We start from the raw sequence: 18,455 nt of genomic DNA on the forward strand, positions 1-18,455 counted from the left end.
AAGGAGGCTTTAGGAAAGGTAGGGGGTGTGTGGACCAGGTGTTTACAGTGAAACATATAAGTGAACAGTATTTAGATAAGGCTAAAGAGGTCTTTGTGGCATTTATGGATTTGGAAAAGGCATATGACAGGGTGGATAGGGGGGCAATGTGGCAGATGTTGCAAGTGTATGGTGTAGGAGGTAGGTTACTGAAAGCAGTGAAGAGTTTTTACGAGGATAGTGAGGCTCAAGTTAGAGTATGTAGGAAAGAGGGAAATTTTTTCCCAGTAAAAGTAGGCCTTAGACAAGGATGTGTGATGTCACCGTGGTTGTTTAATATATTTATAGATGGGGTTGTAAGAGAAGTAAATGTGAGGGTCTTGGCAAGAGGCATGGAGTTAAAAGATAAAGAATCACACACAAAGTGGGAGTTGTCACAACTGCTCTTTGCTGATGACACTGTGCTCTTGGGAGATTCTGAAGAGAAGCTGCAGAGATTGGTGGATGAATTTGGTAGGGTGTGCAAAAGAAGAAAATTAAAGGTGAATACAGGAAAGAGTAAGGTTATGAGGATAACAAAAAGATTAGGTGATGAAAGATTGAATATCAGATTGGAGGGAGAGAGTATGGAGGAGGTGAATGTATTCAGATATTTGGGAGTGGACGTGTCAGCGGATGGGTCTATGAAAGATGAGGTGAATCATAGAATTGATGAGGGGAAAAGAGTGAGTGGTGCACTTAGGAGTCTGTGGAGACAAAGAACTTTGTCCTTGGAGGCAAAGAGGGGAATGTATGAGAGTATAGTTTTACCAACGCTCTTATAATGCAGAGAATTCGTAGTTTGGAAGTTAGGAGGAGGTGCGGGATTACCAAAACTGTTGTCCAGAGGGCTGAGGAAGGGTTGTTGAGGTGGTTCGGACATGTAGAGAGAATGGAGCGAAACAGAATAACTTCAAGAGTGTATCAGTCTGTAGTGGAAGGAAGGCGGGGTAGGGGTCGGCCTAGGAAAGGTTGGAGAGAGGGGGTAAAGGAGGTTTTGTGTGCGAGGGGCTTGGACTTCCAGCAGGCATGCGTGAGCGTGTTTGATAGGAGTGAATGGAGACAAATGGTTTTTAATACTTGACGTGCTGTTGGAGTGTGAGCAAAGTAACATTTATGAAGGGGTTCAGGGAAACCGACAGGCCGGACTTGAGTCCTGGAGATGGGAAGTACAGTGCCTGCACTCTGAAGGAGGGGTGTTAATGTTGCAGTTTAAAAACTGTAGTGTAAAGCACCCTTCTGGCAAGACAGTGATGGAGTGAATGATGGTGAAAGTTTTTCTTTTTCGGGCCACCCTGCCTTGGTGGGAATCGGCCAGTGTGATAATAAAAAAAAAAAAAATAATTAAAACATCGATGCACAAATAATGATTGTTGTTTTTTACATGAAATAATTTCTTAATAATAATCCTATTTACAATCACATCTCCATTACATCCCTTCTTTTTGCTCTGGAATATTTGAGACTCATGAAATTCCTTTCTAAGATTAAACATAGTTTTCTACCTTACATTTGACACTAGAGGAACCTTGACTGATGCAACAACATCCAGTGTTCTACTTTTAAACAATGTTGTTATTTTTCTGCCTGTATGTTTATCTTCATTAGAATTACTGTCTGTTTAATGTCTTTGTATATAAATATGTGGACTGTTTATGTTTTATTAGTCTTAGGGTTTAGCATGCCCAAAATGCTATGCATAACCAGGGGCTTTCCATGGCTACTATCAAACGTCATTCAATCTTGTACGACTATGTATACTGTATCTTGTGGAAATTAAAGATTGTTTGCTAAGATTTTTTTTATTAACACATCAGCCATTTCCCACCAAGGCAGGGTGACCTGAAAAAGAAGAAACACTTTCATCATCATTCACTCATTTATTGTCTTGCCAGAGGCATGCCCACACTACAATTAAAAAACTACAACATATCAACACCCCTCCTTCAGAGTGCAGGCACTGTACTTCCCACCTCCAAGACTCGAGTCCGGCTAACCAGTTTCTCTGAATTCCTTCATAAATGTTACTTTGCTTACACTCCAACAGTGCATCAAGTCATAAAAACCATTTGTTTCCACTTACTCCTATCTAACATGCTCACACATGCTGTTGGAAGTCTAAGCTTCTTGCACACAAAACCTCCTTTACCATCATATAAATGTCCAAACCACCTCAACAATCCCCTTGTGTATTGAAATTAATGAAGAGGACAGGAATTATAAAAGGGGCAAGAACACACTCACATGATGTACACACATACCTAATTAATTAATTTAAAAAACTAACCGATCTGTTGAACATATGACGGGCATGTTTCTCATTCCAGCCAAATTTCCTTATGGCATATGCAGTTTCTTTTTTCAGTTCTTTAACCAATTCATCCATTTCTGGTTTCAGATTTTCTAGTTTTGAAACTATGTAATTCTGATGGAAGAAATAAAAAAGTAGTCATGATCAGCTAGAGTGAATGTTTTTAAATCATTGTTATCTACAAATATTTTGCTTAATAAATATAATTTACATTTACTACTGTGAAAAGCATATTTTGATTCTGTACTACTAATAATTAACAATCATAACTAGATATAACATTTGTGTTAACAAAGACTAATACAGTATTAAAATAAATGCACAAGTAATTTAAATTTATTCAAGAAACACACACTTAGAATACAGTAATTAAGAAATAGCATACCTGATAAACAGCTATAGGGAAGGTAAGAACTCCTCTCATCAAGACAGTTGAAAGAAGTATAGCAGCCCACCATGGGATATGTAAATTGTCATGGATTCCCTGCAAACTTGTCATCAAGCCTTCCACAAGTCTTGACTTAGATAATGATTGGAACCATCCTGCCTGAGAAACTGCTAAACTATCCAACCATGAAAATGAAAAATGCCTGTTTGATACACTATTTATAGGAGAACACTGCAATGAGGTTAAGAGAAAACTATGTTCCATTCCTCTTTGAGTGAAAATCCAATTACCTGAGAAGCTGTGATAATAACAATTCTGAGCATGTGGTGGGTTACATCTAGATAAAATTTCTTTCTGTAACAAATAAGTATATGCATAACAAGAACTGAAAGGAGATATAAAAATAGATTTTCTGCGAGAGTCTGTAAAACTATGCATATTTCTTTTCATTGCCATACCATATTTTTGGGAGTAAAGAATATCAGGCCTAACTTCAATGTGAAGTTTCCTTTTTAACAAGATATTAGTGGAATGAAAAGATTTTTGTATCCATTTATACGGCAAGCCACAGGATTCCCTGATCTGAAGATGTAGTGCTCCATGCCACATATTCTGTAAGTATAATAATAGCATTATTTACATGGCATATTAAACTCTAGTACTACAATGTATAATAGTCTAAAACTTAAATAATTTTTGGAGGGAATGTTTTTTATAAAACTGAAAAAAATATTGACCAAAATTTCATTATCACAACATACAGTATAACTACGACTAAAAATGCTTATCAAATAATATTCATAGCTGGCTTATAACAAACTCAAAATGTGTAAAAATACACAATGTGAAAAATACACAATGTATCATGACTTTAAGGTAAAAAGCCAAAGCTATCTTTAGCAAAGCATAACGAAGGTGATTGTCTATATTGTGAAAGCTGAAACTATCTGTCAGAAAGAGGAAGTCAGGATGAGTGATGAATGAATCCCCATAATCAGCAAGCTGCTGTACTTTGTCAATATTTCATTTAATAAAATTGCAACATGACTCCACCACTGACCTTGGTCTGAAAGAAGAACCTCAGATTTATGTGCTGCCTAATTTTAAATTTTATTGATCATCATCCCAAGAATATTCAATTACTTGCAATTTTTTTGATGCCTATTTCTGGGGTTTGACCCACAACTCTTAAATTATGGGGCTTGGCACATGCCCCCCTAAAATTACTTGTAAATTTTTCAATGCTCATTTCTGGGGGTTTGACCCACAACCCTTAAATTGTGGGACTGACACACACCCTGTAAAGTGAAAACTAGCAATAGTATTTTTCAGAATATGCTCAGTAGCTTTCCCATACCAGGATCGTCCTTCTTTCTTATCATTTTTATAAATGTCAGTATTAACCAGAGAAAGGAAATATTTAAATTAAAGATATATTTAAAGGGCAGATAGATGTTTTAAGCATACAACAATGGTATGATAATAATAATAATTACAATAATAATAATAATACAGCCTCTCCTCACTTAGCGACATACTCGTTTACTGATGCCTCAGACTTACGACAGGCTGTCTGACCTGTATTCATAATTAAATAATGTAAATTAAAACTGACTTCCTCTATTCTGTTTATTTCAGTACACAGTACACTACTGTATAAACATTTAAAAATACACCAGAAATGTTATAAATGGCGCAAAGGAGACATTAAAACTATCAATGATGGAATTCCGTCATTAAGTGAGAAGAGGCTGTAATATTAATATTATTATTATTATTAGTAGTAGTAGTAGTAGTAGTAGTATTATATACCTAAATGAAGAATGCTACACTATATAACTTTAAAAAATACCAGTGATCTCACTGACGTTCTTAAACTGCTACTTGGTATGGAGAGGTCTTTCATGTTTTCTTATCTTATAATTTCTCCCACAATACACACACACACACACACACACACACACACACACACACACACACACACACACACACACACACACACACACACACACACACACACACACACATGTGAAGTTAATGAGGAGAATTAAATCTGATGAGGACCAGGCAGGACTTCAAAGAGACCTGGACAGACTGGACACCTGGTCCAGCAAATGGCTTCTCGAATTTAATCCTGCCAAATGCAAAGTCATGAAGATAGGGGAAGGGCACAGAAGACCACAGACAGAGTATAGGCTAGGTGACCAAAGACTGCAAACCTCACTCAAGGAGAAAGATCTTGGGGTGAGTATAACACCGAGCATGTCTCCGGAAGCACACATCAATCAGATAACTGCTGCAGCATATGGGCGCCTGGCAAACCTGAGAACAGCATTCCGACACCTTAGTAAGGAATCATTCAAGACACTGTACACCGTGTATGTCAGGCCCATACTGGAGTATGCAGCACCTGTTTGGAACCCGCACTTGATAAAGCACGTCAAGAAACTAGAGAAAGTACAAAGGTTTGCAACAAGGTTAGTCCCAGAGCTAAGGGGAATGTCCTATGAAGAAAGATTAAGGGAAATCGGCCTGACGACACTGGAGGACAGGAGGGTCAGGGGAGACATGATAACGACATATAAAATACTGCGTGGAATAGACAAGGTGGACAAGGACAGGATGTTCCAGGGAGGGGACACAGAAACAAGAGGCCACAATTGGAAGTTGAAGACACAAATGAGTCAGAGAGATAGTAGGAAGTATTTCTTCAGTCATAGAGTTGTAAGGCAGTGGAATAGCCTAGAAAATGACGTAGTGGAGGCAGGAACCATACACAGTTTTAAGACGAGGTTTGATAAAGCTCATGGAGCGGGGAGAGAGAGGGTCTAGTAGCAACCGGTGAAGAGGCGGGGCCAGGAGCTAGGACTCGACCCCTGCAACCACAAATAGGTGAGTACAAATAGGTGAGTACACACACACACACACACACACACATATATATATACAGTATTTAGTAAATAAAATTATCAGGAAGCCCTATAATAATAATAATAATAATTTTTTGTTATTCTTGAGCACCCTTTCTTTAAAGAACTTCAGAAGTAGTGGCCCACAAAGCAATAAATATGACAACAATGATGAAGAGATACTAAACTTTATATTCAAGAGTGACATAATATAACCTAACCTATTACTGGGAATGGTTGAAGGCCCTTGATCTGCATTCCCTGGAGCACAGGCGAGAGAGATACACGATAATATACACTTGGAAAATCCTAGAGGTATTAGTACCAAACTTGCACACGAAAACAACTCCCTATAAAAGCAAAAGACTCGGCAGGAGATGCAACATTCCTCCACTGAAAAGCAGGGGCGCCACGAGTACACTGAGACAACACAATAAGTGTCCAGAGCCCAAGACTGTTCAACTGCCTCCCAGCATACATAAGGGGGATTACCAATAGACCCCTGGCTGTCTTCAAGAAGGCACTGGACAGGAACCTAAAGTCAGTACCTGACCAACCGGGCTGTGGTTCGTACGTCAATTTGCGTGCGGTCAGCAGTAACAACCTGGTTGATCAGGCCCTGATCCACTGTGAGGCGTGGTCACAGACCAGGCTGCAGGGGCGTTGACCCCCAAAATTCCCTCCAGGTATACCCCAAAACAGTCAGTGATAGGACAGCTCTTAATTTCTTGAACCAAAAGTCCTTCACCAGCATCAAGCAGAGAAAACTGATAGATTTGGCAGTGTTTCTTCCAGCGAAAAGTCTGAGATCTATAGATCAATTTTCCTTGATAAATAAAATCCCCACTTTTTTTCTGGCTAAATTATTCTGGCTGTCATTTTCTCTGACCCTTGGAGTTAATGCAGAATGAAACTTTCAGAATTATTCTTGGATGTCCCAGATTTACAAAGGTTCTAATATGAGGAAGGAGCTTGGTATTTCTAGTATAAGTGATAGGATTATTGAGATTAACACTGTACTCGGTATTAGAATGTTGAGAAATGAACCAGACTCTGTCACAATGCATCTTACCAAGTGTCTAGAGGTAGATACACACAGATCTAAACGGATTGTGAAAACGTGCAATTGCATTAAGTTTTATAACCTGCATGAACTGTATCATTGAGACAACAAGAGCATTTCACCCCTCCATGGAAGATGTGTTCATTTAATATCATATACCTGCAAGTCCCTCCCAAGAAGCTCATTGCTAGTAATCCCTTCCTTAAATCACTTCTTAAAGCAACTGCTCAAGAAGAAATTTCTCGCCTAGCTGGTAGTAATAAATTATCACAAGTTATATACACTGATGGATCTAAACAGGAGTCTTCTGGAAGGGCTGCATCTGCTCTTGTTGCCACCTCCTTAGTTAAGAACGATAATAAATTTGTTGAGTTAGGCATAAGAATTAATAACTGGGCGTCTACACTGCAAACTGAATTGTTTGCAATCCTAATGGCGCTAAAGCTAACTTATGACACCAAGCTTGACTGTATCATCATTACTGATTCTATGTCATCATTGAAGGCTCTTGACTCGTATGACTCCAATAACATGCTCATTGGAGAAGCCAGGTATAGATACTCAAAAATCAGGGACAAAGGAATTAATGTACAGTTGTTATGGATCCCATCACACATTAGATTACTCCTTCATGATAAAGTTGATATGTTAGCCAAGAAGAGTACCCAGAAGGAGAATGTAGAATATAACTTTGGTATAACTGTGTCTAGCATTAGGAATAATAGTAGGAGAGAAGTAAATAATGAAAATGATTGTTATAGGAATGCAGTTAGAAGCCTGAGTAGATCTATAACCCACTATGATAACATGAACGTAGATAAGTATGTTTATGGAGCAACGTGCAATGTGAACAGAGTGACTGATGTTGTAGTGGCCAGGCTTAGGATTGGTTACAAGTACTTCTGGCAGTTTGGGAGACACACAGACGATGATCAAACTAAATGTAAATTATGTGATCAGGCATATGGTCACTGTCTTGAACACTATGTGCTTAATTGTCCACTTAATGAGGAATACAGAGACAGACAGTATAATAACCTATGTGACATGTCAAGATATCTTATTAATGAAAATAAGATACCAGATATACTAAGCAAATTTTCTAAATTTGCTTTTAACAGATAAGTGAAGTATAGATATGTAGATATAAATTCATATGTATTCCTGTTAACCCTTTGGGGCCTAGTTCCTAGGCCTTTTGTGTATCCATATGCTCTTGTGCTACCGTCCACAGGATGGATATGGGGTGCACAATAAACTATCCACTTCGGTGGCAAAACCTAATCTAATACTGGATGTTGTTCTCGACTTTGATTTGTCATAAGAAAAGAAATACTTTGGGTTTCTTTCGATTTCATTTATGGCTTTTATTTCTTCCCGCGATTCCTGACTCCTATAAGATTCCTTTAGCTTAAGTTCGATGTTTGCTATTTCTCTGACCAGTGACTCCCTACGCATTTCAGATATATTGTATATATGTATGTAACTTTAAAAAATACCAGTGATCTCACTGATGTTCTTAAACTGCTGCTAGGTATGGAGAGGTCTTTCATGTTTTCTTATGTTATAATTTCTCCCACAATGCACACACACATATATATATATAGATATATATATATATACAGTATTTAGTAAAACAAAATTATCAGGAAGCCCTGTAATAATAATAATTTTTTTGTTATTCTTGAGCATCCTTTCTTTAAAGAAATTCAGAAGTAGTGGCCCACCAAGCAATAAATATGACAACAATATACAGTGGACCCTCGACTAACGCTATTAATCCGTTCCTGAGAGCTCATCGTTAGTCAAAATAATCGTTAGTCAAGTTAATTTTCCCCATAAGAAATAATGGAAATCAAATTAATCCGTGCAAGACACCCAAAAGTATTGAAAAAAAAAAAAATTTTTAACACATGAAATATTAATTTTAATACACACAAACTGAAGAAGACATGCACAGTTACATGACACTTACCTTTATTGAAGATCTGGTGATGATTGATGGGATGGGAAGAGGGGAGTGTGTTGATGGACCTAGTGTTTAGAAGGGGAATCCCCTTCCATTAGGACTTGAGGTGGCAAGTCCTTTTTCGGGGTTACTTTCCTTCTTCTTTTATTGCCACTAGGACCAGCTTGAGAGTCACTGGACCTCTGTCGCACAACATATCTGCCCATAGAGGCCTGTACCTCCCGTTCCTTTATGACATTCCTAAAGTGATTCACAACATTGTCAGTGTCACCATTAAACACTTGTTCAGGTTCCAGTCCTTCACTGTCTATGTACTCCTTGAATTCCTGCACATATTTTTCAGCTGCTTTTTGGTCCAAACTGGCAGCCTCACCATGCCTTATCACACTATGTATGCCACTACGATTCTTAAATCTCTCAAACCAACCTTTGCTGGCCTTAAATTAGCTCACATCACCACTAGTTGCTGGCATTTTTCTAATTAAATCCTCATGCAACTTCCTAGCCTTTTCACATATGATCGCTTGAGAGATGCTATCTCCTCCTATCTGTTTTTCGTTATCCATACCAATAACAGTCTCTCAACATCTTCTATCACTTGCGATCTCAGTTTCGAAAACATAGTTGCACCTTTGGCAAGAACAGCTTCCTTGATTGCCGTTTTCTTGGCCACAATAGTAGCGATGGTTGATTGGGGTTTTGTGTACAGCCTGGCCAGCTCGGAGACACGCACTCCACTTTCATACTTAGCAATGATCTCTTTCTTCATATCCATAGTAATTCTCACCCTTTTTGCTGTAGGGTTGGCACTAGAAGCTTTCTTGGGGCCCATGGTGACTTACTTTGCAGGTGCAATCACTAAAAAGGCTGTGATAATATGAAATGTTCCGATTGTATGCTTGGAAGCGACCACGGTGGCTGGCTGGCTTGTAAACACTGGCCAGAAGTGGACGCGTCTTAGACGGAACGAATAGTGTTGGTTGAGTTTTTTAGCGCTAATTGAGGCAAAATTTTTGCGATAAAATGTATCACTAGTCAGATTTATCGTTAATCGATGCCATCGCTGGTCGAGGGTCCACTGTAATATAACCTAATATAATATAACCTAACCTATTACTGGGAATGGTTGAAGGCCCTTGATCTGTATTCCCTGGAGCACAGGCGAGAGAGATACACGATAATATACACTTGGAAAATCCTAGAGGTATTAGTACCAAACTTGCACACGAAAACAACTCCCTATGAAAGCAAAAGACTCGGCAGGAGATGCAACATTCCTCCACTGAAAAGTAGGGGCGCCACGAGTACACTGAGACAACACAATAAGTGTCCAGAGCCCAAGACTGTTCAACTGCCTCCCAGCATACATAAGGGGGATTACCAATAGACCCCTGGCTGTCTTCAAGAAGACACTGGACAGGCACCTAAAGTCAGTACCTGACCAACCGGGCTGTGGTTCGTACGTTGGTTTGCATGCTGCCAGCAGTAACAGCCTGGTTGATCAGGCCCTGATCCACTGTGAGGAGTGGTCACAGACTGGGCTGAGGGGGCGTTGACCCCCGAAATTCCCTCCAGGTATACCCCAAGAGTCAGTGATAGGATAGCTCTTAATTCCTTGAACCAAAAGTCCTTCACCAGCATCAAGCAGAGAAAACTGATAGATTTGGCAGTGTTTCTTCCAGTGAAAAGTCTGAGATAAGATCTATATTACTAATCATGGGAAGCACTAAACTCGTAGGGATTATACAGTGCCTATGGGGGATGGAAGGTATTCACACTCAATTTGGGGAACTGGAACACAAATCAAGTTCCCCAGATCAAGAGCCCCTCACCAGCAGAGAAGATCTATAGATCAATTTTCCCTGATAAATAAAATCCCCCCTTTTCTGGCTAAATTATACAGGCTGTCATTTTCAACATCACTAATTATTACACATCGATAATGAAAATGGTGCAATAGAAATAAATCACAGTTTCACTCTAATGGGTTATCCTAGGTTAAATTCTTTATAATTTACTGTATAAAACAATTGTTTCAAATTACTTATGAAGCGTAAATTGTTGTTGCTGAGGGTTTTGAGGGCCACTATTGCTTACGCCGGTTATTTGTGTATCAAGTCTTGCTTCCTCTTTTCTACGGAATAAAATTATAATATATTTAGTTCTACAAGTACATATACAAGGTATACTGACCATAGCTGACATCAGTGACATACTACTATATAGAAACCCGCTTGTTATGCTGAGCATTTCGGGCATATTAGGTCAGTTTTGTCCCAGGATGCGACCCACACCAGTAGACTAATACCCAGTTACCCATTTTATACTGTTGGTTGAACATGGACAGCAGGTGTCTTATGGAAACACGTCCCTAATGTTTTCCAGTCGTACCGGAGATTCGAACTCTGGACCTCAGTGTGTTGGCTAAGTGCGCTAGAGATCGAGCTACGGGACACCCTAGGAATAGTGTCGAAGCTGCCCAAAAGCTAAACGGAAACAGGGAAGGGAACTGAATTTCCATTCGAATAAACAGATAGATTTGTTCGAATTTTTAATCCCGGAGGGTTAGCCACCCAGGATAACCCAAGAGTCAGGGCGTCATCGAGGATTGAACATAAGAACATAAGAACATAAGAACGAAGGAACACTGCAGAAGGCCTACTGGCCCATGCGAGGCAGGTCCAAGTCCTTACCGGCTTAAGCCAATGCACCCAACCTAGTCAGGTCAGGTCACATTGACTCAAGGGAGGAACACGGCAACCGACCCGTTAGCACAAGCTATCAGGTCTAACTCACACCCACCCACATCTACTCATGTATTTATCCAACCTATTTTTAAAGCTACACAACGTTCTGGCCTCTATAACGGTACTCGGGAGTTTGTTCCACTCATCCACAACTCTATTACCAAACCAGTACTTTCCTATATCCCTCCTGAATCTGAATTTTTCCAACTTAAAACCATTGCTGCGAGTCCTGTCTAGGCTAGATATTATCAGCACACTATTTACATCCCCTTTATTTATTCCTGTCTTCCACTTATAAACCTCAATCATATCCCCCCTAATTCTACGTCTTTCTAGAGAGTGCAGTTTCAGGGCCCTTAGTCTATCCTCATAGGGAAGGTTTCTGATACATGGGATCATCTTTGTCATCCTCCTTTGTACATTTTCCAGAGAATTTATATCCATTCTGTAATACGGTGACCAAAACTGTGCAGCATAATCTAAATGAGGCCTAACCAAGGATGTATAGAGTTGAAGAACAACCTGAGGACTCCTATTATTTATGCTTCTTGATATGAAGCCAAGGATTCTATTAGCTTTATTGCGAACACTTATGCACTGTTGTCTTGGTTTCAGATTACTGCTAACCAGAACTCCTAAATCTTTTTCGCAATCCGTAATATTAAGATCTACATTATTTAGTTTATATGTGGCATGGTTATTGTCCTGTCCAACATTTAGAACTTTGCATTTGTCTATATTAAACTGCATCTGCCACTTCTCCGACCACTGCATCAGTCTATTCAAATCTTCCTGGAGTGCTCGAATGTCCTCGTCAGAATGAATTCGACGGCCTATTTTGGTGTCATCGGCAAACTTGCCGATGTCGCTCTTTATGCCCTCATCTATGTCGTTTATGTAGATTGTGAACAGCAGGGGGCCCAACACTGACCCCTGTGGAACACCGCTCGTGACGCTTCCCCACTCTGATTTCTCCCCATTTATGCAAACTCTCTGCTGCCTATTTGTCAACCATGCCTCTATCCAGGAAAAAATTTCTCCTCCTATTCCATGTGCTTTAATTTTCCTCAATAGTCTCTGATGTGGGACCCTGTCAAAAGCCTTACTGAAGTCCATATACACAATATCATATTCGTTACCATGATCTACCTCCTCAAATACCTTAGTGAAAAAAGTTAATAAATTCGTAAGGCAGGAACGTCCCTTTGTAAAACCATGCTGAGATTCGTTGATTAATTTATGCTTTTCAAGGTGGCTACGAACTGCCTCGGCAATTATTGATTCCATAAATTTTCCCACTATGGAGGTTAGGCTTATTGGTCTATAGTTCGAAGCTAAGGACCTGTCACCTGTTTTGAAAATAGGTATCACATTTGCCATTTTCCACTTATCTGGCACCATGCCAGTTTGTAGTGATATGTTGAAAAGATTAGCCAAAGGTGTGCTAAGCTCCTCTTTACATTCCTTTAGAACCCTTGCATACAGTTCATCAGGGCCTGGGGATTTGTTAGGTTTTAATTTATCTATTTGCCTAAGGACCATGTCACTTGTGACCCTAATAGTGCACAGTTTATTATCGTCCTGTTCTACATAATTTATCATTACTGGAATATCACTGGTATCCTCCTGTGTAAAAACTGAGAGGAAGTATGTGTTAAAAATTCTACACATTTCCTTATCACTGTCAGTGAGCTGACCCGAGGAACTTTTGAGTGGGCCTATCTTGTCCCTGATCTTACTTCTGTATACCTGAAAGAATCCTTTTGGGTTAGTCTTCGATTCTCTTGCAACTTTAACCTCATAATCTCTTTTTGCTTTTCTAATTCCCTTTTTTATTTCTCTCTTTAACTGAATATATCGATTTCTTAATTGCCCCTCTCCTCTTTTGATTTGCCTATATATGCCTCTCTTTTGACCAATCAGATATTTTAATCTATTGTTCATCCATTTAGGATCATTTTTGTTTGATCTGATTTCCCTATTTGGAACATAATTTGACTGAGCAGCTAGAACTATGCCCTGGAAAGCATCATATCGGCAACCATCACCACCTACCTGACCCCTAGTCAGGTCATTCCAGTTCAGCCCACCTAAGTAATTTTTCAGTCCTATGAAATCAGCCAAGCGAAAGTCAGGGACGGAGACTTGATTGCCATTATTAGGGGAATTCCATGATATGTTAAAACTGAGTGATTTGTGATCACTCTCCCCAAGCTCATCATTAACCTCAAGATTATTAATTAGTGTTTCCCTACTGGCAAGAACCAAGTCAAGGAGGTTATTTCCCCTAGTTGGCTCTGTCACAAACTGTTTTAAAAAACAATCCTGGATCGTATCAAGAAAGTCACCCGACTCTAAATTTCCTGTCAAATTGCTCCAGTCAATCTGTCTATAGTTGAAATCTCCCATTAGCACAACATTTTCGTATGTAGATGCCTTACGAATTTCGTCCCATAGAAGTTTACTGCACTCCCTATCAAGATTTGGGGCCCTGTAAATCACACCCAAAATTAGTTTTTCTCGGCCCTCGAGAAGCTGTAACCAAACAGATTCAGTGGCTGACGCTTCTAATTTAATATCTTGTCTAACACAACAATTTAAATTGTCTCTGACATACATCGCTACTCCACCACCTTTCCTGTTGACCCTGTCAGTGTGGAATAATTTATAGCCTTGTATGTGACATTCAGATGGCATCTCTCTATCTTTCAGATTGAGCCAGGTCTCTGTTATAGCAATAATATCTATGTTTCCTGCACTTGCAATTAATCTTAGCTCATCTATCTTATTTCTAACACTCCTGCTATTAGTATAGTAAACCTTAAGGGAGCTAGTCCCTTGCTGCCCTCTGCTGTCCCCCTTTGTTTTCTGACCTGTTCTATTGTCTTTATTTATAACTTCATGCTGAATGCCTTTTATACATTTACTGTTTCCAACCCTAGTGTTGCAACCTGCTTGTTTCCCACACACACCCATACCTCTATCTTCCATCAGTTTAAAATCATAGGCATTTCACCAATGGCCTTCTCAATCGAGTCTGCAAGTGCTACCACCCCTGCCCCAGAGAGATGAACCCCATCCCTTGCATACATATCATGTTTGCCATAAAAGTTGTTCCAGTTGTCAATGAATGGGATTGCAAGTTCCTTGCAGTATCTGTCTAGCCAGCAATTTACACCAATTGCCCTAGACAACCATTCATTTCCTACTCCCCTTCTAGGCAAGATGCTACATATGATTGGGATCCCTCCCTTAGACTTAATGAAATCTATAGCTGACCTGTACTTATCTAGCAGCTCTTCTCTCCTACCCTTCCCAATATCATTTCCACCAGCACTGAGACAGATAATGGGCTTGTTCCCATTACCTGACATGATATTATCCAGTCTGTTGACAATGTCCCCAACACCAGCTCCAGGGAAGCACACTCTATCTCTCATCTTCTTATTCCTATTACAAAAAGCACGGTCAACATATCTTACCTGAGAGTCACCAACCACAAGAATGCGCTTACCTTCATTAGCAGGGGCAGTAGTACCCTTACCTTCACTGGCCACTGAAGTACATTCATCCTGGAGAACAGAGAAGCGATTTCCTACCTTCAGATCTTCACTCTTAACTTTCCTTACTCTGATGCGCCTCCCATTACTGTGAACAACTCGCCACTTGTAGCAGGTGCTGGGCTGCACCTCACTGCTGGTACCCGTTGCTACCTCCCCACCTACAGCCTCCTCACAGTGAGAGACCGACTGCACCTCACTGCTAGAAGCCTCATTCCCCACATCTCCAACCACCTCACACTCTCTCCCAGGCCCATTGAGGTGGACCTTCAGCCTCCTAATCTCCTCCTGGAGAAGCAAGACCTCCTCCTTCAACTCTCCAAACTCAGTTTTTAAAACACTGCAGAAGCAAGCCATGCTTTGTAACCGTCCACGCTAATCCCCAAAGCAGCTCAGGGTCTGTGACCTCACGTGACGACTGACCACTGAACACTGACCCCAAACCCCTCCCACACTGGGCTCGAAGGGTGGCAGCTGCATAGCAGCAGACGATGTCAAGAGGTGCAAGGTGTCTGCCTTATTTCTATTGGGGTCCCTAAATTTGATCCTCCCAGGATGCGACCCACACCAGTCGAATAACACCCAGCCACCTACTTACTTGCTAGGTGAATGGGGACAGCAGGTGAAAGGAAATACGTCCAATATTTTCACCCTTGCTGGGGATCGAACCACAGACACTCAGTGTTCTGTTCTGTTGTAGGTTCGCCGGTATAATCGCCCGGCCCGGGTCTTTACCAAGAGGTGGCCCACCCTTGGCTCCTTGTTAAGGAAGTGTCTCAGACCAATGTCTGCCATGGGAGGAGGAGATACAAGTACCTCCTCATCTTCTGGGACCAGCTGTCCCCAGGCCTAGCCCCATTCCCCGCCCCCACGGGGCTCGGAGGGAGAAGCTGGGCACCTTGGGCTGCCACAAACCCCTCCCACACTGGGCTCGAAGGGTGGCAGCTGCATAGCAGCAGACGATGTCAAGAGGTGCAAGGGCAGCAAGCACTACAGGATCCTTTTGGAGCCACACTCCAGCTTGGGCCGAAGCCCGAGCGCTGGGAAAGTTCAAGAATGCATCTTACTGTGAGTGTTGCTGTTGCTACTTAACTTCTCCGTTACAATCTCGTGTGTGAAGCGAGAGCGTTGCCTTCCAGATACACAAATTATCATACACATCAGCATATGTGTAGATTGCCTAGGATAACCCAAAAAGTCAGACAAAGTGATTTAATGGAAACAAAAAGGTCCCAGTTAAGTCAGGTGGACAGTACACCTAAACACATGCAGAGTTAATTTTAGATTAACATTTTTATTACGCACCCCATACCCATCCCATAGGCGGTAGTCAAAGGAATACAGCGGTACATAATGGGTCCAAGGAGTGGACCATAAAGTGTTGATAGATGAACAAGTTACAGTGGTAATTAACTATTTACATGTTCATATCCGGTCACAATCGTAAAATTATTTATCCAGACATTCGTTTGGTCTCACAGAGCCAGACCCACACTCTCAGACATTAATTTGCCAAAAGGACCCCAATGGAAATAAGTCACTCTGTCTGACTTTTTTGGGTTATCCCAGGTTCTCTACACATATGCTGCTATGTATGATAATTCTATGTAACTGTATTTGTGTATACCTGGATAAACTTACACAGAGCCAGACCCACACTCTGAGAGTCAGCAACAGGCTTCTTAGCGGCCTTAAAGGTCCAGAGTGGTAAAGAGGAGTTGATGTATGGTTCCCAAACTGTTCTCCGCGGCCTTAAACCCAGTTGACTAACTAACCAATTTTAACATTAAAATTGGTTAGTTAGTCAACTGGGTTTAAGGCCGCGGAGAACAGTTTGCGAACCATACATCAACTCCTCTTTACCACTCTGGACCTTTATGTTAAAATTGTGAAAATGATGTATCTTGCTTATATTAGATCATTGGTTGATTATGCTGCGCCACTACTTGCTCTTGTGTCTGACGGGAAGCTTGGAGGGCTGGAAAAACTGCAGAACGAAGCAATGAGGATCATTTTAGGATGCCCTCGTACTGCCAAAATTTTAAATATGCAAAAAGAACTTGATATTCCAAGCATCAGAGATCGTGTTACTGAAAGAAATATCCTAATTGGGGTTAATATGCTCAGGCAAGCTCATTCAAACCCCTGCACAGAAGCCCTCCAAACTTTCCTCAGCACTGGTGAACACTCCTCTAGATGGATCGAAAAAACTGGAACCGACCTCCGCATGAATCAGATACATGATCTATGTGAAAATTTGTGTGGACTGCCTCCAAGTGAGTCGCCTACCCTGGCAAACTCTGTTGACACCGAGCTCTGAGGTGGGTACCTCAGCCTCACAAGTGGCTTATAGTACAGATTTTCACAAATGATTGGTATTGCAAGAAACCTCGCCTGCATGCACGTATAAAGGACTAACTTACTTGGTGTTGCAGCATATATCCTGATCTTCACTTCCCTAAGCTAGCCTTAGCCCCTTTGGACTCCCCCTCAGAAACCACGTGCAACCGGGAGCATTAATTCCTGCAATATTCAATCGTAATTAGTGTCCTGCCTGCACCTCAGAAATTCCTATATCCAAGAGGGTATGTATCCCCTAGTATAACTATGCAGACTCAGACACTAGCTTCAAGACTGCTCTGAGACACTGGTACTTGCTGGGCATGCTCAACCTGTTGCAACCGGGCCGACAGTTGACTCACAATCTCCCCAGACACTGGCCAGTAATCTACGAGAAAAAAAGTGAAGGTCTTGTCTTACTGTATGGGCCTGACAGAGGAGGTCATCTACAGTACATCGAGGTGCCTCTACCAGATTTCCCCAAGTCTCAGATGTGAAGACACGTGGGGGCGCCGTCTGCTGATCACGGCACGTCTTGTCCAGTTGGTGTCTGTCTTAAGAAGAATGAGCTGGTCCCTCTTCCAGACCCTCGTCTCTTCCTTCAAACTAGGGCTGCCAGTTCTCCCTAGCTAACTTATCCTAGTGTTTGCCTACATTATCGGCCTATTACTACCTATGTTAAGGTCTTAGGTCTACATTATCATTATCTACAGATGCCTTAGTAAACCTAATATTAGTGTACTACCAGTAAAACTACCTACTCCTTCCCTGAAGAGTAAATCTATAACTTAAATACATGCCTACCAAGAATCCATCGCATACAAGAGAATGCTTCCCTGTTTGGGTGGGGTATAAGGGCCATCCAGCTCAGCCGTCCCATACGGCCATGCTGGATCTGTCCTGTGGAATTTTAGGGACCAAATAAATTTCCACAATCTATGTCAAGTAAGGCAACAGCGGCACTTCTCCGCTCCATGGAATATTACCCTATTCCAAACTACCATTCCTCCATTTCCCCCCAAACTACTTCTTAAATCACAACCAAAACTTCGCCTTGAAGCCAAACATGAGGCCTTAAGCTGTATTGATAACTTAGTCACACAGCACACACTCTCGCAAATTATTTACGCTGATGGTTCTGTTCACCAAT

The 18,455-nt window shown here is 41.0% G+C and overlaps 1 protein-coding gene across 6 annotated transcripts in view; it reads right to left on the minus strand.

Moving 5' to 3' along the window:
• Nucleotides 1-15,584, minus strand: part of LOC128698186 (cytochrome c oxidase assembly protein COX18, mitochondrial) — a 41,704-nt gene extending 26,120 nt beyond the window's left edge. For 2 of the 6 annotated variants that reach the window (XM_070098658.1, XM_053790298.2), the window contains exons 1-3: nucleotides 10,852-10,989; nucleotides 2,715-3,329; nucleotides 2,306-2,443 (exon numbers count right to left, since the gene is read on the minus strand). In XM_070098658.1, the coding sequence (XP_069954759.1) occupies nucleotides 2,306-2,443; nucleotides 2,715-3,329; nucleotides 10,852-10,917 (819 nt within the window). In that variant the 5' untranslated portion in view covers nucleotides 10,918-10,989. The other 4 variants (XM_053790301.2, XM_053790300.2, XM_053790302.2 and 1 more) reach the window with 4 other exon arrangements.
• Between the last annotated feature and the right edge of the window lie 2,871 nt (nucleotides 15,585-18,455).

This window comes from Cherax quadricarinatus, chromosome 63 (assembly GCF_038502225.1).
Source record: "Cherax quadricarinatus isolate ZL_2023a chromosome 63, ASM3850222v1, whole genome shotgun sequence".
In the NCBI taxonomy this organism is placed as follows: domain Eukaryota; kingdom Metazoa; phylum Arthropoda; class Malacostraca; order Decapoda; family Parastacidae; genus Cherax; species Cherax quadricarinatus.